The sequence below is a fragment of the Pituophis catenifer genome, unplaced genomic scaffold, assembly GCF_029215685.1.
Source record: "Pituophis catenifer annectens isolate HBS135680 unplaced genomic scaffold, rPitCat1.0.hap2 SCAF_16, whole genome shotgun sequence".
Lineage (NCBI taxonomy): Eukaryota > Metazoa > Chordata > Lepidosauria > Squamata > Colubridae > Pituophis > Pituophis catenifer.
In genome coordinates this window covers 18364946-18388434 of record NW_027256896.1, presented here as the reverse complement: position 1 = coordinate 18388434, position 23489 = coordinate 18364946, and the positions used below count along the sequence as shown (strand labels likewise).

The 23489-nt window shown below is 48.7% G+C and overlaps 2 protein-coding genes across 2 annotated transcripts in view; both read right to left on the bottom strand.

The window, feature by feature from the left end:
* Nucleotides 1-2918, bottom strand: part of FBXL18 (F-box and leucine rich repeat protein 18) — a 30362-nt gene extending 27444 nt beyond the window's left edge. The window contains exon 1 of the mRNA XM_070954924.1: nucleotides 2834-2918. Coding sequence (XP_070811025.1) covers nucleotides 2834-2854 — 21 coding nt within the window. The 5' untranslated portion in view covers nucleotides 2855-2918. The remainder of the gene's footprint in view (nucleotides 1-2833) is intronic.
* A 2395-nt stretch (nucleotides 2919-5313) lies between these two features.
* ACTB (actin beta) lies at nucleotides 5314-11996 on the bottom strand. Its single transcript, XM_070955180.1, has 6 exons — nucleotides 11824-11996; nucleotides 9819-9948; nucleotides 8488-8727; nucleotides 7266-7704; nucleotides 6951-7132; nucleotides 5314-6357 (listed from the first exon to the last, which is right to left on the bottom strand). The coding sequence occupies exons 2-6, from the start codon at nucleotides 9939-9941 to the stop codon at nucleotides 6214-6216; spliced, it is 1128 nt and encodes a 375-aa protein (XP_070811281.1). The 5' UTR covers nucleotides 9942-9948; nucleotides 11824-11996; the 3' UTR covers nucleotides 5314-6213.
* Nucleotides 11997-23489: the final 11493 nt, after the last annotated feature.

Below are 23489 nucleotides of genomic sequence, written 5' to 3'. Positions count from 1 at the left end.
TGCCTAGACTAGAGAGTAATGGAAGCACAGGAACCCTAGTATAGTGCCTGCATATTATCTCTGCTTAAGGCTACCAATAATACTTTATAGCAGGGGTGTCAAATTCAATTTCATTGAGGGCCACATCAGGGTTGTGTTTGATCTCGGGGTGGGGTGGGTGGGAGGCTGGGGGGGGGCATGGCCAGCATGACATCACTTGTGTCAGGGGGGCACCTGTAGTGGCCCGAGCACTCTGCCAGCGAAAACGGGTTCCCAAGCTCCATTTTTGGCTGGGACGGCTTCCTGCAATCCTCCGGAGCTCGGGAGGGCTGCGCCTGGCCCTTGCGAGCTCTGTTTTCACTGGCAGAGGCACCATGGGCTGGTCCTTTGCTATTTCCAGGGAGGCTTCGCGGGCCAGATCTAAGTATCCTGCGGGCTGGAACAGGCCCCCGGGTTTGACACCCCTGCTTTATAGGCCCAATGATGGCTAAACAATCAAACCATGAAATTACAATAAGATTTAAAGATAAAAGATGGCAGGGGTATTGAAGCAAGGGGGAGGGGGTCACCCACACTACCCTGCTTTCGGTTACTGTGCATTTCCAAGGTGGCTACTTCCTTTTCTCCTGAGGTGCCTTCCGTGTAAAGGGTTCCCCCACACACACACACATTTTATGCTTTTCTGTGTGCCTTTTGTGTTGACTCCCGATGACCACCTGGACTAGCCCTGCAAGATCTTCCTTGGCAAGATTTAGAAAGTGATTTGCCATTGCCTCCTTCTTAGGGCTAAGAGTGAGCAACTGGCCCAAGGTCAACCAGCTGGCTTTGTGTCTATGGAGATTCTCCATCATCCAGGTCCTGGTTATCCCAAAGGTGTTTTTTTTTTCCAAGAGGCAACTGGACTTTCTGGTTTTTCTATAAAGATGTTTCGCTTCTCATCCAAGAAACTTCTTTAGCTCTGGCTTTGTGCCTAAAGTGAGACTAGAACTCACGGTCCCTTGGCTTCCAGCTTTCATCATTACAAGCAAACAGGCTCTCCAAGACCCTTTTCTTTCTTTAATAATCTACTTATACTTCTTCTCCTCCTCCTCCTCCATCTCCAAACAATCCATCTGTTAAACTACTGAAGTTTGCAGATGATACAACAGCGATCGGTCTCATTCGAGACAAAGATGAATCCTCATAAAGATGGGAGGTTGAACAACTAGCCTCGTGATGCGACCGGAACAATCTGGAACTGAACACACTCAAAACTGTAGAAATGGTGGTAGACTTTAGGAGAAACCCTTCCATGCTTCCACCTCTTACAATACTAGACAACACAGTATCAACAGTAGAGACCTTCAAATTTCTAGGTTCTACCATATCTCAAGACCTAAAATGGACACCCAACATCAAAAACATCATCAAAAAAGCACAACGAAGAATATTCTTTCTGCGCCAACTCGGAAAGCTCAAACTGCCCAAGGAGCTGCTGATCCAGTTCTACAGAGGAATTATTGAGTCTGTCATCTGCACCTCCATAACTGTCTGGTTTGGCTCTGCAACCCATCAAGACAGACACAGACTTCAGAGGATAGTTAGAACTGCAGAAAAAACAATGGCTACCATTGCCTTCCACTGAGGACCTGTATACTACACGAGCCAAAATGAGGGCTGTGAAAATATTTACAAACCCCTCACATCCTGGACATAAACTGTTTCAACTCCTACTCTCAAAACGACGCTATAGAGAATTGCACCCCAGAACAACTAGATACAAGGACAGTTTTTTCCCGAATGCCATCACTCTGCTGAATAAATAATTCCCTCAACACTGTCAAACTATTCACTAAGTCTGCATTACTATTAATCTTCTCATCGTTCCCATCACCCATCTTCTCCCACTTATGACTGTAACTTTGTTGCTTGTATCCTTATGATTTATATTGATATTGTTTCCTGATTGCTTATTTGTACCCTATGACTGTCATTAAATGTCATTAATGACTGTCATTAAACCTTATGATTCTTGACGAACGTATCTTGTCTTTTTATGTACACTGAGAGTGTATGCACCAAAGGCAAATTCCTTGCGTGTCCAATCACACTTGACCAATAAACTATTCTATTCTATTCTATTCTATTCTATTCTATTCTATTCTATTCTATTCTATTCTATTCTATTCTATTCTATTCTATTCTATTCTATTCTATTCTATTCTACTCTACTCTACTCTACTCTACTCTACTCTACTCAACTCAACTCAACTCAACTCTTGCATGGTTGCCCGACTCTCCAGTCCTTCCTTGCCTTGCATTTCCTCTCTTCCATTTGCCCACCTGAAGAACCCTTTAGCAACTTGGACGAGGAAGGCAAGGCAAAACCTAACTGGCCAGGCAGGCTGTGGATGATGGGAGAGACAGTCCCCCCTCCCCAAAGGCTGTCTGCCTTGAAAGCCCTTTCCCATTAAAATGCAGGATCCCAACAGCTGGTTTAAGAAAGGTGGGGGGGAAGGTTATCCAGCACATCTGGAAGGGGGCCAGATTGTCACTCAACAGTCACTGACCTGCAAAAAAAACAAGCCCCCGAAGCCTCCCCTCCCCCTTTTTTCATGGCCGTCCAATGCCACAGGGACCCTTGCCAGAAATAGGACCCCTCCCCGCCCTACTCAGCCAAAATCGCGGCTGCGGCTGCCAAACGAAGCCCCCCACCCCACCCGCGGGGCACCCCCTGCCCTGACACGCGGCCTCCCGGGTTCAGACGTGCCCTGCGAGTCAGGGGTTGCCATGGAAACGCCGAGGCTCACGGGGAAGGCGAGGCCCTCGGCCCGAAAAGGAGAAGGCCGAGGCCTGTTCAGCGAGCCGGGCTTACCTCACCGGAGGAGGACGCCATGGTCGGGAAAAGACCCCCGCCCGAGCCAGCCGAGACGCTCGCCCTCCGTCTCCTCGCCTCATACGGCTTTCCCTTCAGCCGGCACACCGAAGCGACGCGGGAACTTCCGGCGCCCCTCTCGACGTCACTTCCGCTCCTTTTCCGGCCGCCATCTTACATGAGGCGCCAAAGGCGGTAGCGCCGAGGTGGGCGTGGCCTCACATGCAGCCGGAATGTTCCAATTATGCACCACAGCACGGGGGGGGGGGAGAGAGGGAGGGAGAAAACTGCCCGGGTTTTCCCAACTTGAGAGGGGGGGATCCCATCCCACCCCAAACTCATGCATTTGAATTTGGGGAGGGGGGGAGCTTGTGGGTTAGAAGGGGAGGGGGGTGCAAATCCTGACCTGAAATTTGGGGGTTTCCAAGCCTGTGCAATTGCCATTTTAAAGCCTTTTGTGTTGCTCCCACATTTGTCTATGGAGATTGTCAAGTCATCCATAGAATGCATAGAATGAACAGTTTCAGAATAGAAGTTGGGACTAAGGGACCTTGTAGGTCATCTAGTCCAACCCCCTGCCCAAGCAGGAGAACCTACACCATTTCTGACAGATGGCAGTCCAGTCTCTACTTGAAAGTCTTCCAAGACTGAGCTGAATGGTGTAGGTTCTCCTGCTTGGGCAGGGGGTTGGACTAGATGACCTACAAGGTCCCTTAGTTCCAACTCTATTCTGTTTGATTTGAGGGCTGAAGCTCCCACAGCTTCCATTGTAGTGTCAGAAAATTTCTCCTTATTTCTAGGTTGAATCTCTCCTTGGTGACTTTCCATCCATTATTCCTTGTCTGGTGCTTTGGAGAATAGCTTGACTCCCTCTTCTTTGTGGCAGCCCCTCAAATATTTGAACCCTGCTCTCATGTCTCTCCTGGTCCTTCTCTTCACCAGACTAGCCAGGCCCAATTCCTGCAATCGTTCATGTTTTAGCCTCCAGTTCCCTAATCATCCTTCTTGCCTTTCTTTGCACTCTTTATCTAGAGTCTCAACATCTTTGTTGAGACTTTAGAAATCCAGGTCAAAATCCAGGTCATAGTTGTCCCAAAGGTGCTTTTTCAAGAGGCAACTGGACTTGCAAACAAGAAACTCCAGTTTCCTCTTGAAAAAAGCATTTTGGGGACTCCCAACATCTGGTTTTTTTGCAGTTAGGAATTTGGAAGATGAGTGGACTTCAACTCCCAGAGTCGTCGTCCCCCCTACACCTCCAACATACATGGACCTCAATTCCCAAAATTCCACCAGCATCCAGACTGCAGCTCCCAGAATTCCCCCATCACCATCATGCATGGATTTCCCAGAATTGGGGGGGGGGGGAATGCTGGGAGTTGAGGGCCATCTACCTTAGAATTACAAAGTTTGAAAAACGTGATTTAGGAAAGTATTGTTTGGAAAGACTTAATGAGATTGGTTGTTATTGGGCATCATGCATTGCGGGGATGCCACCACTGGCTCTTGCAAACTATGGGGTTTTTATCATTTTGTGAAAGAAATTATGTCCTGCCATAATCCTAGTTTGATGGAATAATCATTTTCGGGGCTGCAATTTGCCTAAACTTACAAAACATTTTATATAGAGAATAATCGGTATATTGCTTAGAAGAGGAGCTGAAACTGTAATAAACAGGAATTACTGGTTTTGCTCTCTATTTTCTTGCTTTTAGAAGTTTTTTTTTTTCTTTTAAGATGTTCATCATCTCCTATTGTATTTCCCAGCCTGCCATGCATGGATTTCAACTCTCCCAGGATTTTTAGAGGAGGAATTCTGGGGAGTTGAAGTCCATCCATCTTCAAATCGCCAGGCACTGAAATCAGTTTTAGAGCGACATGCGGTGTGATTTGGCCTGTGAAAAGACAGTCATCCTCTCGCAAACCCAACATACCTCACAGGATTGTTGTAAGAAAAATTAAAGAGTATTAGGTGGGTTTGCCGCCTCGAGTTACACTTACAAAATAACTAGACGGATAAAAACCAAATCAATAATATTCTGTTCTCTGGTCATCTCAAAAAGAAAGCAACTGTCAACATTGTTGGTAGTCCAAATTGGGGTTTTGGCTCCATTGTTGAGCGTGAAGAACTTCTCTAGGTCCCCCATCTCTTTGGAATAAATAACAATACATCCTTTAAACCCGGGTTCTCCTCCCACCTTGGCAACTTTGAAGGCTTGCGGATTTTTTAAACTTCCAGAATTCCCTAACCATGTTGCGCCTGAGGAATTCTAGAACTAAAGTCCGCCGTTGGTTGACAAGGTTGGACACTCCTTCTAAAAGGGACCTTAGGAAAACAAGTGTTGGGAAAACGTAAGGAAGCAAGATTCTCAAAGGACCTGGATAAGGGGGTAACTTGTGCCAACTTTCTAACTCGCCAAGTTCCCAAGTCCACCAACGACACCTTCCCGCTGGCTTGATTAAAAACCAAAAACAATCCAGAGTTATGGTTGTGCATCTTTATTTGAAACTGGGGTTTGTTTTGTTCTTTTTTTGAGTCAGTGTATACAGTTTTGCCTGCCCCTCCCCTCTACCCTGGTACCCCCTTACACATACTGGCATCAAAAGGGTGCAATGGGTGCTTTCCCTCTGGGAAGTGGGGAGGGGGAAACACAGAAGGGAGGGAGAGACTGTAAAACCTTTCACACGTTCGTTCCATTGGGAAGAAGAGAAACTCGTGCAGCCGTTTATTTTTTATTTTCTTTTTTTTTTTGGACCTGACCCAAAATAATCTAAAAAAAAAAAAAATGACGATCAAGTGTGGCTATTTTTTTAAAGTTTTGTTTTAAGGCGCAAGAGACAAGAGACACTTGAATCATGATTCACAGACAGACAAAGCTAATACTTTCTATAAAAAAAAGGAATAATAAACCTCGGAAATCTGGTTTTGTGCTCTTCGAGAAAGAGCTGGGCTGCCGCCTTCAACAGAGGCCGGTTTAACTTCCTCTCAATGAGTTTTACAATTATTTGGAATGACTTGTTTTCAAAAAAAAATAGAAACAACAAGACACATAACAATTGAAGTCCTCAGATGCACTGCAGAACTGGGGAGGGGGGGGAGGATCAGTGGGGAGGGAAGGGGAGAGGTCGGAGAGGGGGAGGTGTTCGCTCCAAAACTTTTTTTTTTTTGCATTTTTGTTTTTAATAAAGGCTTCCACCATCAAAACCTTTTCTCACCGTTCCAGTTTTGATATCCTGAGTCAAAGCGCCAAATAAACAAATAAGCCATGCCAAATCTCAAAACTTTTTCGCTTATGCGCAAGTTATGGGGGGGGGGAATTATTATTTTTTTTTGTCAAAAAAAAAGAGGAAAAAAAATGCTATTGTGGTAACTGAGTCCTGCTTTAGAAGCATTTGCGGTGAACGATGGATGGTCCGGATTCATCGTATTCCTGCTTGCTGATCCACATTTGCTGGAAGGTAGACAAAGAGGCCAGAATAGACCCTCCGATCCAGACAGAGTATTTACGCTCAGGTGGGGCGATGATCTGGAAGACGACAAGAGGAAGCAATTAGAAGGGAAGCTGAATCAAGTGACTGGTCTTCAAGATCCAATGCATCACATTTTTTTTAAATGACCCCCCCATAATCCCTTGCGAGGTGGAGTCTGTGCAACTGAATGGAAGCTGAGTGTTTACTGGCTGGATGCCCTTCCCTGTCGCCAGGGCCGAGTTTTGTTCAGCAGATATAGTTCTCAGGGTGCCCAGAGAGAGAAAGATCTGCCTCTAATTAGGATCAAACTCACAGCCTCCCGATTGTGAGGAGAGAGCGCCACCTCTAGGCCACTGCACCCCTCCATCCAATGCATCACATGCTGCTAGTTAAAGGACAGGTGGGAGGGGGGGCCAAACCATCCCTCGGCTCCCAATTCTTGATACAAATCTCCATAATCTACCAACTAGCTTGGTCACCCAGTGGGGACAATACAAGGTTTTCTCCAATGAGAAGGACAAGCAAAAGTTGTGGTTGCTAACCCAGTTTGCTGCTTGGGGCATCACAATGTTCCAAGCTTATAGAAGGAACTACACTCAACCTGCCCCCCCTCCCCTATCAGCCCAGGTGTTCAGGCTCCAAGTCTCACCTTGATTTTCATTGTGCTGGGTGCCAGCGCGGTGATTTCCTTCTGCATCCGGTCGGCGATGCCAGGGTACATGGTGGTGCCACCAGAGAGGACGGTGTTGGCATAGAGATCCTTACGGATGTCAACATCACACTTCATGATGGAGTTAAAGGTAGTTTCGTGGATGCCGCAGGATTCCATGCCTGCCAAGAGAAGATGCCCACTCTATGAAGACAAGTAGACACCAAAAACCCCACTACCTTCTCCTTCCCTTCCAGATGCCCTTCAACCAAAGTTCAGATTCTACTTGAAGACAGCGGTCCTTCAAGGACTTACCCAAGAAAGATGGCTGGAAGAGAGCTTCTGGGCACCTGAACCGCTCGTTGCCAATGGTGATGACCTGCCCATCGGGCAGTTCGTAGCTTTTCTCCAGAGAGGAACTGGACGCGGCGGTGGCCATCTCCTGCTCAAAGTCCAGGGCAACGTAGCACAGCTTCTCCTTGATGTCACGCACAATTTCTCGCTCAGCCGTGGTGGTGAAACTGTAACCTCTCTCGGTCAAGATCTTCATGAGGTAGTCGGTCAAGTCGCGGCCAGCCAGGTCCAGACGGAGGATGGCGTGGGGCAAGGCGTAACCTTCGTAGATGGGCACAGTGTGGGTGACACCATCACCAGAGTCCATCACAATGCCGGTGGTACGGCCAGAGGCGTACAGGGAGAGCACAGCCTGGATGGCAACGTACATGGCTGGGGTGTTGAAGGTCTCAAACATGATCTGGAGATTGGGGGGGTAAAAGAGAGAGCCGTGAAGATCTGGGCCAACGGAGGTTCCATCTACGGCATGCGCAGAACAACACTCTCGAAAAAATATCAAACGCATGCTGGACACGTACAAACCTTCATATCCCAGGTGTTAAGGCAAATCACCCCTCCTCCTCCTCCCTCTATTTGCATATTTCAATTTTGCAAATTCACCAGGTGAGAGAACATGACAGAAATCACTCAGAACAAGTTAGTTTGGTGGGGGAGAGAGATGAGACAGAGAGAGAGAGAAGAAAGAAAGAAAGAAAGAAAGAAAGAAAGAAGGAAGGAAGGAAGGAAGGAAGGAAGGAAGGAAGGAAGGAAGGAAGGAAGGAAGGAAGGAAGGAAGGAAGGAAGGAAGGAAGGAAGGAAGGAAGGAAGGAAAGAAAGAAAGAAAGAAAGAAAGAAAGAAAGAAAGAAAGAAAGAAAGAAAGAAAGAAAGAAAGAAAGAAAAGAAAAGCAGCAGCGGTGATGCTCACAAGCCGAGTAGACAAAACGGGAGAGAGAAAACTACTTTGGTTTTGAAAAGAGCAGATAAAAACCTTTCCAGGTCCAGCAAGAGAGACTCAGATCAGAAAAGAAAATCCTGCAGAGCTGGGAGGAAAAGAAAAAAAAGAAGAAGAAAAATAAAAGATGAACAAAGAAGGATGAACAAAGATTGCAAAAGTATTCTTTCTTTGTAGGCAGGAGAAAAAAAAACAACATTATAAAAAGGGGGAAACGGGTTTTGCAAGGGCCCACTGAGAAATACACACACCTGAGTCATTTTCTCTCTGTTGGCCTTGGGGTTCAGGGGAGCTTCCGTCAACAACACAGGATGTTCTTCCGGGGCGACTCTGAGCTCATTGTAGAAGGTGTGGTGCCAAATCTTCTCCATGTCATCCCAGTTGGTGACGATGCCATGTTCGATGGGGTACTTGAGAGTCAGGATTCCTCGCTTGCTCTGGGCCTCGTCTCCAACGTAGCTGTCTTTCTGGCCCATCCCAACCATCACACCCTGGGAAACGAGAGAAAAGCCAAGACTTTGAAATAAAAAGACTTGGAACCAACACAGCAGTTGATGAGAGCCCTTGGCCAATGGGCCCATCTTAAGCCAACATGGCTTGTGCTCAAAAGCTGATCTGGGTTTAAACCCAACATTTGGATGGATAAACATAAGGCAGCTTTGTCTATCTGTGGAGATTCTCCATTATATCCAGGTCAACTGGACTAACAAATCCTTTTAAATGATTTTAAATTTGTATGTTTTTTTAAATTCTTGGCCAAATTGAGATATTTCCTTTTAATCTGTTCTTAATGTTTATATTATGTGTTTTTATCTGGCTGTACACCGCCCTGACTTCCCAGGAAGAAGGGCGGTATATAAATTTGAAGTAAAATAAAATAAATAAAATAAAACAACAAAAAACAGGAAGTCTAGTTGCTTTTTGGGGGGGGGAAAAAACACATCTTTGGGACATAAGAACCTTGTATCCATCAAGGTTTAAGAAACATTGCGTCTCCATGCCTTGAAGATGGGTGGATTTTCAACTCCCAGAATTCCCTGGCCAACCATCCTGGACTTTTCAACTCCCCAAATTTTGGGGAGAAATTGTTGGCCAAATTTTGACAAGAGGAATTCTGGGAGCCGTCTTCAGTTTAGGCAGAGAAGAAGATCCAGATCTCTTTGTGGTATCACAGTAGTAGCCCACAAAGTAGTTTGTTCAAAGTTTGGCTCTGAAAATGAAGCCTGCCTGTATCGATTGCAAACCATGGTTTATTGAGGGTGGCATGCCATACCAATCATGGCTTGGGCAAGAAACCTTGCTGAAAACAGGCTTTGATGAGTGAACCTGCTTGGGTTTTTCCTTAGATTCGTTTCCTGGATTCCCAACTGGGGAGATGTACTAAGAAATGGGCAGGGGACCCCAAACTCAGGAACCAAAGCAGGATTAAAATCTAGGTTCCACCTGCAAGGCTGTGAACCTGCTGTCCCCAAAGCAGGCTTAGAAAGGTGACCTTGAGGTCTAGCAACTTGCCGAATCTTTATTTCCATACTCCCCCGACTTGGAAGGAGCTGCAAACCGGAAGACTGCAGAGGCGCGTTACCTGATGTCTGGGGCGACCCACGATGGAGGGGAAGACGGCTCTGGGCGCATCGTCTCCTGCAAAGCCGGCTTTGCACATGCCGGAGCCGTTGTCGACCACGAGCGCTGCAATATCATCATCCATGGCGGATCTGGGAATTGGGGAGAAAGACCGTTGAAGCGACAAGCCAAGCGACAGCAAACCCAACTGGCACCGCCCCACCCACTTCCTCTTAATGCCTCCAGCGGCCACTAGGTGGCACGCCCGGCGCTGTCGGGCAGCCTTCGGAAGCGAGCGGCGGGCGCTGCCTGCCGGCTCCCACTATTACCATAAAAGGCAATCGCCAAGATGCAGCCAGCAGCCAGCTTTCTTCCCCAGCGCTTGGCCACGCCCTGCCTGCCCCCCCTCCTCTGCCCAGCAAGGAGGGGGCCCTGGCCACGCCCAAAGGCCAGATCCTCAACCCCCCCTCTCTCCCAGCCTAATCCCCAACCCTCCCTCCAGACAAGACCCCTCCCCACCCGGCCTGTCCCAGTCTGCCTGCTCACCAGCTTTTTTTGGGGGGGGGGGCATTGCTAAAAGCTGGGTTGCTGCTTTGCAAAAGCTCAGCCAGGGCGAGGCACGCCCACGCCCAAGTGCACGAGGCCCCACTCAAAAGACCCTTTTCTCTCTCCCAATTCCCCCCCCCAAAGAAAGACTGGGGGGGGCATGATCTGGATTAAGCTCAACAGGCTACCATGCATTGCCTTTGCAGAGTGAACCCCAAGAGAAACAGAATTCCCAGGCCCCAAAGCAAGGGTGGGATGGGGGGGGATACCGAAAGCAGGCTCCCCCCCATGCCAAAAGGATGCTTGAATTGAATTGAGGGGTGTGGGGGGGAGGAGAGAACCACAATTGTGAACATCATCCCCTCCGACACGAGGGGTTTTGGAAGCCATAGGATCCCTTCTCCTTCCTCCCTTGGTTTCATGAGGACTAGCCGCTTGCTGGTTTTTGACACCTTCCTCAGCATGCAATGGGAAGGGTTGGGTGGAGAGAAGAGGGAAATTCTGCAGCGTTTCCTGGAGGGAGGGGGGTCGGGGAGGAAATCCCCTTCAAGGAGTCCAACACCCCCCCTTGCACCCCCTCCAGCCAACAGACCCAAGAAACAAAGAGACCCCTCCTCAAGACGTTTGATTGATCGGTGACTGCCCCCCCCTCTCCTCTCTCCCCTTCTCCACCCACGTGCTCTTCCTTACAATAGAAAAACCGGCTTGGCCCCACCACCCCCACCCCGAAACCCCTTTTCCCGTCGGGGCTGGCCTGTGACTCAAGGGGGGGGGCTGCGACCTCCAAGGCCCCCCCCCACACCTACACACCCCTTCAAGCCGTTAAGCTGCGCAGCCCCGCCAAGCCGGGAAGCGCCCAACCGCCTCGCCCTCTGCGCCTTTCAATTCGAACTCAGCACCTGGCTAAATTCCCCCCACCCGCCCCACTTTCATTCCAAACGCGCACCCCCACCCCCCAAACCTTCCAACAGGCCAGCATTGCGAGGCCGCTTTTCCCCCCCCAAGTCCCCCCCGCGGGTCCCGCACAAGGCCGGCCGGCGCGCCCCCCTCCCCAAACTCTCTCCAAACCTCTCCAAACCACAAAAGCATTTAAGGGGAGGGTCTCTGGAACCAACCCCCCCCACTCCTTTGCACCTCTCTCTCCCACCCACCCCCGCCGCCCGGACCCTTTTGCCTCCCCCCCTGCAATACCAGCCGAAGCCCCCCCCCCCATATGCATGCCCCACCAGGGCAAGGGCGCCCCGCAAATTCCATCCGCGCGCTCTCTCCAAATCTTTGGCACCGTCTCCAAAAAGCGCTTAAGCATCTCCCCCCCAAAAAAATTGGGGACCCAGGAAAGGGAGGGTTGGAAGCTCCTCCTTGCAAAGACAGGCGCAGCTGAGCCCCCCCAAAAAAGCCCAGCACCCCCTCCCACCCATCTCCCTTCGCCAGCATTGGCAAGCCAAGCCAGGTGCGCCCACTTTCTCCGGTCCTGGGCTTACCTTTTGGGTGGCGGCTGCTTCGAAAGGCTGAGCGGTGCTTTGTTGTTTTTTGTTCCGGAGACCCTTCGGGCTGGGGGGGAGGAGGAGAAGGAGGGCGCAAAGCGAGGCGGCTGAGCGATCCACCGGGCGGGCCAAAAAAAAAGAGAGAGGACCGTGGGGGCGCCTTGACGACTGCGCGCTCGGCCGCCGAGCGCCGGGTTTTATACCGGACGGCCGCCGCGGCTCTCGCCATAAAAGGCAAACTTCGGAACGGCCCGTCCGGATTGGCTGCGCCTCTCGCTCGCTCGCTCACTCGCTCGCCGCCGTCTCGCTGCTGCAGTTCTTTTTTTTTTCCTCCCGATTCCTTCCTCCTTTCTCGCCTTTGAGAGAGAGAGAGAGAGAGAGAGAGAAAGAGAAAGAGAAAGAGAGAGAGAGAGAGAAAGAGAGAGAAAGAAAGAAAGAAAGAGAGAGAGAGAGAGAGAGAGAGAGAGAGAGAGAGAGAGAGAAAGAATGAAAGAGAAAGAGAGAGAGAGAGAGAAAGAAAGAGAGAGAGAAAGAGAGAGAGAGAGAAAGAGAGAAAGAATGAAAGAGAAAGAGAGAGAGAGAGAAAGAAAGAGAGAGAGAAAGAGAGAGGAGAGAGAAAGAGAGAGAGAAAGAATGAAAGAGAGAGAGAGAGAGAAAGAGAGAGAGAGAGAGAGAAAGAATGAGAGAGAGAAAGAGAAAGAAAGAGAGAGAGAGAGGCGGAGGAGCATGGATGGATGGATGGATGGATAGATAGATGGGTGGGAAGGAAAGGACCCCTTTTGCAGAGAGGCTGCTGTGGGGGATCCCCGCAAACTGGTACCCGCTTGGTCAAAAAAGATGCTTTTTTGGAAGCATCTCTGGGGGTCCAAGCAAGAGATGAGGTTGGTGCAAACAGCCAGTTTCGCTCCCCGTTCCTTTAGGGATTTGTTTCTTTCAAAAGCCTTTCTCCAGGCCAGCTAAGAGATCCCTCTCTCACACGCCCACGGTGGGATCATTTGGGATCCAAGAAAGGAGACTTATTTGTAGCTTGGGGGTGGGGGGGGGGATGAAACATGAAAGGGTCCTTGGTGCCCTCTGAGGTGGGCTTTATTTTCTTAAAAGACGTTTCGTGACCCAGATTAGGGAACATCTGGACTTGGGGGGTTTTCCCCTCTTGGGGAGGACTGCTCAGATTTAGTTGGGTCCAGGGTTCAAATTCAGCTTTTTCTGCAAAGGCGGGGGGGGGGAGGGAAGGCATGCCTATTGACTGATGATAGGCAGGCAGTACAGGGTTCCCCCCACTCCCACCCCTCTGGAGAACCACCTTCCCATTTGGTAACCTGGCCAATTTTGCTTCCGTTGGCTGTGCACCCCAGAGTTTCTCAGGCCCCCTCCAAGGGGCTTCCTCACAAGTAAATCTCAGCCAGGAGCCACAGCCTGGCATCTCACTTCCTCCCCCCCCCCCCCCGCTCCTCTTTATCCCCAGCAATTGGGAAGAGGAGGCCCCCAAACCCCAACTTCCTTCTTTTAACCATTGCCAGTTACTCCGCAACGAACCCAGGGGAAGGGTCCTCGGTGCCCCCTTGAGCTGGCTTGTTTTCTCTCAGACATTTCACGACCAAACTAGGGAACATCATCAGTGCTTGAAGGGAGTTGGGTTTGTGAGAGGGGGGAGGAAGAAGAGGGAGAACTATAGGGGTCCTTGGTGGTCTCTCTGAGTTTGGGTGTTTTCTTGCAGATGTTTCGTGACCCAAAATAGGTACTTATAATGTTATCTAATTTGGGTATTGAAACGCCGCCAGGAAAACAAGCAAGCTCAGAAGGTTTTGGGGGCTCCCCTCCCCAATTGCTGGGAATAAAGGGGAAGGGGGGAGGTGAGATGCCAGGCTGTGGCTCCTGGCTGAGATTTACTAGGGAGGAAGCCCCTTGGAAGGGGCCTGAGAAACTCTGGGATGCACAGCCAACGGAAGCAAAATTGGCCAGGTTACCAAATGGGAAGGTGGTTCTCCGGAGAGGTGGGGGGGAACCCTATACTGCCTGCCTATCATCAGTCAATGGGCATGCCTCCCTTTGCAGAAAAAGCTGAATTTGAACCCTGAACCCAACTAAATCTGAGCAGTCCTCCCCAAGAGGGGGGAAAATACCCAAGTCCAGATATGGTGGGCTTCCATCAATAGTTTTGTTATCTAGATCAGGGGTCTCCAAGCTTGGCAACTTTAAGCCTGGTGGGCTTCAACTCCCATAATTCAAAGCCTTGGTAGTAAGGTGGTCTAAGGCACCCTGTTATTAAGCTGGTTATTAAGACCAGATGCCTGCAATTACTGTAAGTTCAAATCTCACCAGGCTCAAGGTTGACTCAGCCTTCCATCCTTTCTAAGGTAGGTAAATTGAGGACCCAGTTTGTGGGGGCAATAAGCTGACTTTGTATAAATATACAAAAGTATGAAGGCTATTGCTTAACGCATTGTAAGCGGCCCTGAGTCTCCGGAGAAGGGCGGCATATAAATCAAATTTAAAAAAAAAAAAAAGCTGGCTGGGGAATTCTGGGAGTTGAAGTCCACCAGGCTTAAAATTGCCAAGGTTGGAGACCCCTGATCTAGATGCTGAAGACTTGTTCCTTTCTCATTAAAACAGCCGTGTGAGTCATACGGGGGATGAAATGCAGCCTTTGGAGATCTTGAAAGTTTTCTCCCTGCCCAAAAGAGGCTTCTGGTTTTCTACTTTATGCTTTGGGTGGCTTGCAAATTCCTTTCTGGTTTCTCTTTTTAAGTAATCGTTTTTAGCCGACTATTGAAAATGATAGTTAGTGGGTTTGGTTTTCTCTGAAGCCTTCCTCCTTTGTCCACGCTTCCCTATCTGGAAAAACTCTCCTACGGGAGAGTTTCCCACCTCTGGAAAAAGTCGAAAGAGACTCTGTGTAAGCTCAGGAGCACCGGTCTAGAGGTCAAGAATAATTTTGGCCTTCTTTCTGCTCAGATGGTAAAGAGCAAAAAGGCTATGGATCCAGGAGAATTTAATCGCTGGGCATACAGTCAGTTGTTACGGTAGAAGCAAACTTCCGAAATTCGGTGCCGGGGGTGACAAATTTGTACAAGACGAAATCCCAATGGCTTTACTCCAGGGGTCCCCAAACTTTGCAGTTTGGGGGCCCAGCTGGGGAGAGGCGAACTGAGCTGCGTGAGTGGTGGGCCGGTGCATGCATGCGACTCAATTTACACAAATGTCTGGCTGGCCCGCCACTCTTGCAAGTTTATTTATTTATTTATTTATTTTTATTTGATTTATATGCCGCCCTTCTCCGGAGACTCAGGGCGGCTTACAATGCGTTAAGCAATAGCCTTCATCCTTTTGTATATTTATACAAAGTCAGCTTATTGCCCCCACAACTGGGTCCTCAATTTACCTACCTTAGAAAGGATGGAAGGCTGAGTCAACCTTGAGCCTGGTAAGATTCGAACCTGCAGAAATTGCAGGCAGCTGTGTTAATTACAGGGTGCATTAAACCACTGTACTACCAAGGCTCCTTGAGTTGTGAGATGTGCACGCATGCCACAGCCACTCACGTGGCCCAATTCTGAATAGGCCACGGTTTGCTAGAGGCCTGTGGGGGGGGGGGGAGTCGGGGATCCCTGCTTTACCCTATTCAAATGACCTTTCCTGAAAATAGTTAAATTATATCACACATCTTAAGGATGTTAGATGGAACCCAGAAAAGACTCCGCAAATTGGCTGGCCAGGTTTGTATACCGGTGTTCCTCAATTTACGACGACTTGTTTAACCGCATTTCAAACTTGCAATGAGGTTTTAAAAAGGGATTCACAACCGATCTTTGCACTTAGAACCGCCGTCGCATCCTGGGAAGTGGTGGAATTCAATTTTTTTTTACTACCGGTTTTGTGGGCGTGGCTTGGTGGGCGTGGCAGGGGAAGGATACTGCAAAATCTCCATTCCCACCCCACTTCAGGGGGAAGGATACTGCAAAATCCCCATTCCCACCCCACTCCAGGGGGAAGGATACTGCGAAATCTCCATTCCCTCCCCACTCCAGGGGGAAGGATACTGCAAAACCTCCATTCCCTCCCCACTCCAGGGGGAAGGATACTGCAAAATCTCCATTCCCACCCCACTCCAGGGGGAAGGATACTGCGAAATCTCCATTCCCTCCCCACTCCAGGGGGAAGGATACTGCAAAACCTCCATTCCCACCCCACTCCAGGGGGAAGGATACTGCAAAATCTCCATTCCCTCCCCACTCCAGGGGGAAGGATACTGCAAAATCTCCATTCCCTCCCCACTCCAGGGGGAAGGATACTGCAAAATCCCCATTCCCTCCCCACTCCAGGGGGAAGGATACTGCAAAACCTCCATTCCCACCCCACTCCAGGGGGAAGGATACTGCAAAATCCCCATTCCCTCCCCACTCCAGGGGGAAGGATACTGCAAAACCTCCATTCCCACCCCACTCCAGGGGGAAGGATACTGCAAAATCTCCATTCCCACCCCACTCTGGGACCAGCCAAAGGTGGTATTTGCCGGTTCTCCGAACTACTCAAAATTTCCGCTACCTGTCAGAACCTGCTGAATAGCACCCTTGATCCTGGGATCAGGTAATCTCCCTTGGTGACCTTCCCAGCCAACTTCTGACAAGTAAAGTTAATGTCAGGTCACGTGATGTCTCACTTAGCAACCGCAGTGCTTAACAACAAATATTCCGGTCCTAATGTGGTCATAAGTCAAGGACTACTTGTACGTCTCTCTCTGTCTGGAAGATCCCAAGCAGGGACTTTTTGAACTTCTCAGGAGTTTCTTCCAATCTGCAACCAGGAAGGCTGGCCAAAAGCTTCAGCCACGCTTAACAGCAATCATTTGCAAAATCGTGTTCGGTGCATCGCAACGAAAACGATCCGTTGTATCAGCTGTTGCCTGCAAATGATGCAGAGTTGATCCACTGAGTAATGCATGAGTAAAATCCCTGGCATAAATTCTTCTGCGTCCAACAGGCCTTCCTTCCTAGCAGAGTCTTCCCCTTAGGGCAGTGACTTGCAGATATATATTAGTCTGCACAGTTGGGAATTTCATTTCCAGCCAGGATTTATAGAAATGATCGGAACTGGAGTAATTCCTTTAAAAAGCTGCCAGTTGGGGAAACTGACTACTATGGCAGAGGTGCGTATCAGCAGGTGCTGACCAGTTCTGGTGCCTGAAAAAGTTAGCCATCACTGCCCTACACCATTCTCGATAAAATGGCAGTCCAATCTTTTCTCAAAAGTCTCAAGTAATGAAGCTCCCACAACTTCTCAGGAGCCTGAGTGGCATAGGAGGCTAATGCCTCCTAAGGCAGCATTTAACATCCAGCTGCCTGCAATTACTGTGAGTTCAATTCTTACCAGGCTCAAGGTCGACTCAGCCTTCCATCCTTTCTAAGGTGGGTAAATTGAGGACCCAGTTTGTGGGGGCAATAAGCTGACTTTGTATAAATATACAAAAGTATGAAGGCTATTGCTTAACGCATTGTAAGCCGCCCTGAGTCTCCGGAGAAGGGCGGCATATAAATCAAATTAAAAAAAAAAAAAAACTTCTGAAGGCCACTTCTGTTCCCTGGGTTGATTGTTCTCACTGTCAGAAAATTCCTCCTCATTTCCAGGTTGAATCTCTCCTTGTTCAGTTTCCATCCATTATTCCTTGTCTGGCCTTCATGTGCTTTGGGAAATAGCTTGACCACCCCCCCTCCTCCTCCTCTGGGGCTGCCCCTCGAATATTGCAACCCTACTATCACGTCTCCCCTGGTCCTTCACTTCTCTTCACATCTGTTTGCCACCTTGAGTTATTTGTAAAAGGGAAGAGAAGGACCAGGGGAGACATGATAGCAGTCTTCCAATATTTGAGGGGCTGCCACAGAGAGGAGGAAGGGGGTCAAGCTATTTTCCAGGGCACCGAAAGGCCAGACAAGGAATAATGGATGGAAACTGACCAAGGAGAGATTCAACCTGGAAATAAGGAGGAATTTTCTGACGGTGAAAGCAATGGAACTGAAGTTGCCTTCAGAAAGTGTGGGAGCTTCATCACTGGAAGCTTTCGAGAAGAGACTGGACCACCATCTTAAAAATGGTGTAGGGTCTGCTTTATCAAACAATAAAGGCGGGATATAAAATAATAAGTGGTCCTGTATATTCAGTCACCATGATGCTACTATATAAAAGAGTCTAAAACTCCGTTCAAAATCACCTAAAACCCATTTAGGGAATTCCAGGCCACCCCCTCACAACTGAAATTATATCAACGGGGTTCTCCCTTTTTCTAAACGGAACAACAACTGATTGTGTAAAAAGCTGAACATATGGGGGGGAGGGAGGGAGGAAATTCAGCTGGGGCCCTCAAGGCTCACTTTTTACCAGCTGGGAAACCAACGCACTTGGACTTTGTGAGGTGACCAATGCAGGTCCCAAGTCACCCCACTTTCTTTCTTCTCAAAGGACTCCGGAGAAGGTTCTCCTTGGATTCAACCTTGTGGGAGCAGAGTTGGGACAGTTACACAAGGGCTGGGTTGGGACATCCGTGTCCTTCCTTGCGTGTGGGAAGGACAGGCGGTCTCCCTAACGTCAAGTCATAAAACGGGACATCTCCCCATGAATTTAGATGTCACCACCAGATCCCTAGAAGGTTCTGGATTAAGATCCACCAGCTTCAACCTTCTCCTTCTACCACGTACTTGATAATAAAAATCGAGACACGTTTTTGGCTTCTCAAAGAGACTTTGGGGCAGCCCCCACGTTTCCTTCCATTGCAAGGTGGAGTCCCTTGAGTCAAACTCAACTCACAATCTGAACATCTTTTCTGGAGTTTTCTCGTAAACAATACAGGAAGGGTTTGCCCAGATCCTTTTTTTTTTGGGGGGGGGGGATGTTTCTTTTCCTTTTTTTTTAGTTCCTAATTTCACTTACAGGCTCATCACCAGTTGCAACCCAGCTTAGCTTTGCCAAGCTCAACCCATGTCAGCTAAATGCAGCAGCTGACATTATGTAGGATGAACTGTGTAGGATGGAAGGTGGGGTTTTTTATTTTTAAAAAAAGGGGGGGCAGGCAACAGAGGGTTGGTTCTGAGAGAGTGTGACTGGCCCAATCTGGCTTTCATGCCTAAGGCAGGACTACAACTCCCAGTCTCCTGGCGATTGGCCCAAAGTCACCCAGCTGGCTTTCATGGCTAAGATGGGACTAGAACTCCCCATCTCCTGGTGTTTGGCCCAAAGTCACCCAGCTGGCTTTCATGGCTAAGATGGGACTAGAACTCCCCATCTCCTGGTGTTTGGCCCAAAGTCATCCAGCTGGCTTTCATGCCTAGAAACTCTTTCAGGACTAGAACTCACAATCTCCTAGCGATTGTCCCAAAGTCACCCATCTGCTTTTTTTCGGCTAAGACACAAACTAAAACTCACCGTTTCCCATTGATTGGCCGAGCTCAATTTTATGGCTAGGGCAGGACTAGAACTCACAGCCCCCCAGCGATTGGCCCAAAGTCACCCAGCTAGCTTTCATGCCTAAGGCAGGACTAGAACTCACATCTCCTGCTTTCTAGCCAGGTGCCTTAAACCACTGGACCGAACTGTCTCTCCTGGAGATTTGCTCCTCCAGGCTGCCCAGGCCAAACAGCCTTTAGAAGACAACAGATGGAAACAGCGAAGAGGGGGAGGACCCCTGAAGCAGCCCCATAGACAAGTCAGAAGTCCAACACATCAGAGGAACATGAATGTCAAAGCATGATGTGGTCAGAAGGATGGATCCTTCCCAGCCCAGCATGCGCAAAGCATGCCTCACACCCTCTCTCTGCAAAAATTGCACACTCTTGCCCCGCTCGGGGCCACCAGCGGGCTCCCTTCACGTGGCCCCCGAGGCCAACAGAGGGACCCCCCCCCACCTCAGCCTCGCCCCATTTCCCAGCCCACCCTGAGGTCCGCTAAAAGGATTCTCCATCCTACCAACCAGGGGATGATGAACTGAAGACGTGATGTTGTCTAGCCACGCGGGAGGGAATCTAAACACAATCTAATCTGGTGTCAAGGAACCCATTAAAAAAAAGTGTGATTGTTCGGAAACTTCCCTCCCCATTGGCGTAATTGCCATTAAACTCTCCCATCTGGACCTTGGGGGGGGTGGGGGAATGGAGGCCTTTTGCCCCAGAGAGCGTTGTGTGTTTTTTATTTTATTTTATTTTATGACCTCCCGGTATGCAGGCAGCAGGGCGGAGATTTGCATCGGCAGGTCGTCGTGTTCTCCTCCCTTGTCTCGCTCAAGGCTAAATCATCGGGGAGGGAAGAGTCTGTGCCCAGATGGGGCTGACACGGCTGGGCTCACGAGCGTAGGCGTTGGAAGCTTTAGGGCCTCAATTTTATCACCTTCCTTCTCTCCCTCCCTCCCTCCCTCCCCCTCTCTCTCTTTTTTCACAGAAGGGGAAAAAGTCAGCCAGGACTGTCCAGATTCCAAAAAACTAAAAACTAAACTAAACTAAACTAAACTAAACTAAACTAAACTAAACTAAACTAAACTAAAATATAAATATAAATATAAATATAAATATAAAATAAAATAAAATAAAATAAAAATATAATATAAAATAAAATAAAATAAAATCTAAAATGAACTAAACTAAAAACTAAACTAAGCTAAAAGTAAATCAACAAAGATGATTAGGGGACTGGAGGCTAAAACATATGAAAAACGGTTGCAGGAACTGGGTATCAGAGGTGGGTTTCAGCAGGTGCTGAGCAGTTCTGCAGAACCGGTAGCGGAAATTTTGAGTAGCTCGGAGAACCGGTAGTAAAAATTCTGAATGGCCCCGCCCCCATCTATTCTCTGCCTCCGGAGTCCCAGTTGATCGGGAGGAAATGGGGATTTTGCAGTATCTTTCCCCTGCCATGCCCACCAAGCCACGCCCACTAAGGCACACCCACCGGTAGTAAAAAAAATTTGAAACCCACTACTGCTGGGTATGTCTAGTTTAATTATAAGAAGGACTAGGGGAGACATGATAGCAGTCTTCCAATATCTCAGGGGCTGCCCCAAAGAAGAGGGAGTCAAGCTATTCTCCAAAGCCCCTGAAGGCAGGACAAGAAGCGATGGGTGGAAACTAATCAAGGAGAGAAGCAACTTAGAACTAAGGAGAAATTTCCTGACAATTACAACAATTCATCAGTGGAACAACTTGCCTCCAGAAGTTGTGGATGCTCCAACACTGGAAGTTTTTTAAGAAGAGGTTGGATAACCATTTGTCTGAAGTGGCATAGGGTTTCCTGCCTAAGCAGGGGGTTGGACTAGAAGACCTCCAAGGTCCCTTCCACGTCTATTATTCTGTTAATCATACCACCAGCAAGCCTGCAACAAGCCTAAAGTTTATAGTCCTCATGGTCGATTTAGAACTGGTCCAAGATGAATCACAGCTTCTTTCTTTCTTTATTTTTATTAGCAAGAAAATGCACACACGATTGTTCAACAACATTTTCTGCGATTCTAAAGGCTCTTTTTTTTTTGGAGCAAACTTTCTTACAGTTTTCATGTGGTGAAGTGGTCCAAAATGGCACTTAAACAATATTATGGCTCTAGATTTTGATCCTGTCCAAAAGATGTTGGAGAAGGAAACTGGAGAAGAAAGCGTTCACATTCCTAGCTTTATTTCTAAATCTATCCGCCTGTTCCTCGGAAGCGTGGAGGCGCAGATGTAACGTTTCATGAACTCGAGAAGGCATCAGGGTCCAACTCCACCTCTTCTTTTTCCTTCCTTGGCTCAGCATCTCGTTTCTGTCTTCTGCAACTCCAATCCTCCTTTCCTTTTCTTTTCGGGCGCTAATTATGGAGAGTCTGTTTTTGGTGGTTGCTTTGCATACCCTCCCATTTTGTCCTAAAGATAGATTGGAAGTGGCAAGGCAAATGCCATGGGCTAAGAAGGTCAGGACTGGACAAACTTTTGGGGGGGAGGAAAAAAATAGCAGAGGGCAGAGGAGAAGGGGAAGTGGAGGAAGAGGAAGAGGAGAAAGAGAAGGAGGAGAAGGGAAAGGAAGAGAAGGCAGAGGAAGAGAAGGAAGAGGAGAAGGAGAAAGAGAAGGATGAGAAGGAGGAGAGAAGGAGAAGAAAAGAGGAGGAGGAGAAAGAGGAGAAAGAGAAGGATGAGAAGGAGAAGGAAGAGGAGAAGGAAAAAGAGAAGGATGAGAAGGAAGAGAAGGAGGAGAGAAGGATGAGAAGGAAGAGGAAGGGAAGGAAGAGGAGGAGGAGGAGAAAGGGAAGGATGAGAAGGAGAAGGAAGAGGAGAAGGAGAAAGAGAAGGAAGAGGAAGAGAAGGAAGAGGAGGAGAAAGAGAAGGATGAGAAGGAAGAGGAGGAGAGAAGGAGGAGAAGGAAGAGGAAGAGAAGGAAGAGGAAGAGGAGAAGGAGAAGAAGAAGAAGGAGAAGGAGAAAGAAGAGGAAGAGGAGAAGGAGAAGGAGAAGGAAGAGGAGAAGAAAAAAGGAGGAGGAGAAGGAAAAGGAGGAGAGGAGAAAAAGGAAGAGAAAGAGAAGGAGGAGAAGGAAGAGGAAGAGGAGAGAGAGAAGGAGGAGAAGGAGAAGGAGAAAGAAGAGGAAGAGAAGGAGAAAGAGAAGGAGAAGGAAGAGGAAGAGAAGAAAGAGAAGGAGGAGAAGGAGAAGAAGAAGGAAGAGGAGGAGAAAGAGAAGGAAGAGGAGGAGGTTCAGCCAATTTAAACCACACTGAGAAAATCTAGTATCCTAGACTTATCCCCTTTTATCTTTTTGAGACCATGGGAATTTAAACAAATAAAACAGGGACAGTCTCCATCTAGCCCATTCACTCCACTTGAATTTATCGAAGCGATCCGGAATCGCATCCTTGGTTTTGTTGCTGGGGCTGATAGCTTTATCTTCCTTTCGGAGGGCTACTTCAACCAGGCCCTCAAAAGGCCAAATGTCCTGGAAAAGGCAGGCCGCTTTGAACTTCTACCAAGACTCCCCACCTGGAAGACACTCGATGGAAGTCGACTGGTGCAAAAGTCCCCACTAAAGGCCAAGAAAGTCATCTCCAAGATAAAACACTGCTGGACTATTTATCTACCTATGATTGCAAATGTTGTACCATTCAAAGATAACTCTTGGGCCTATGCTTGGTCTGGTCTCCAACTCTAGATGGTCTTGCATGGACCAGGAGCATGGTCTATCTCCGTGATGGTGAACCTATGGCACGTATGCCACAGGTGACACGCGGAGCCATATCTGTAGGCACACAAGCTTTGCCCTAGCTCATGTGTGTGCCGCCCAGCTGGTTTTCGGGCCTTCCGGGACATCGGAAGTCAGGAAACGGGCTCTTTCTGGCCTCTAGAGGGCCTCCGGGGGATGGGGAAGGCCGGTTTCACCGTCCCCAGGCTCCTAGAAAGCATCAGGAACCTGGGGAGGGTGAAACACAGACCTTCCAGGCCCATAGGAAGTCGGAAAATGGGCCGTTTCCAGCCTCTGGAGGGCCTCCGGGGGGTGAGGGAGGCAGTTTTTGTCCTCCCCAGGCTCCTAGAAAGCATCTGGAACCTGGGGAGGCAGAAAAACAGGCCTACCGGGCCCACCCTGCCATCACGTGCCAAAATTGGGGGGGAGCACGGGGGGTCACACGCACATGCACGGGGGGGCAGGGCATGGGGGTGCATTGAATTATGCGTGTG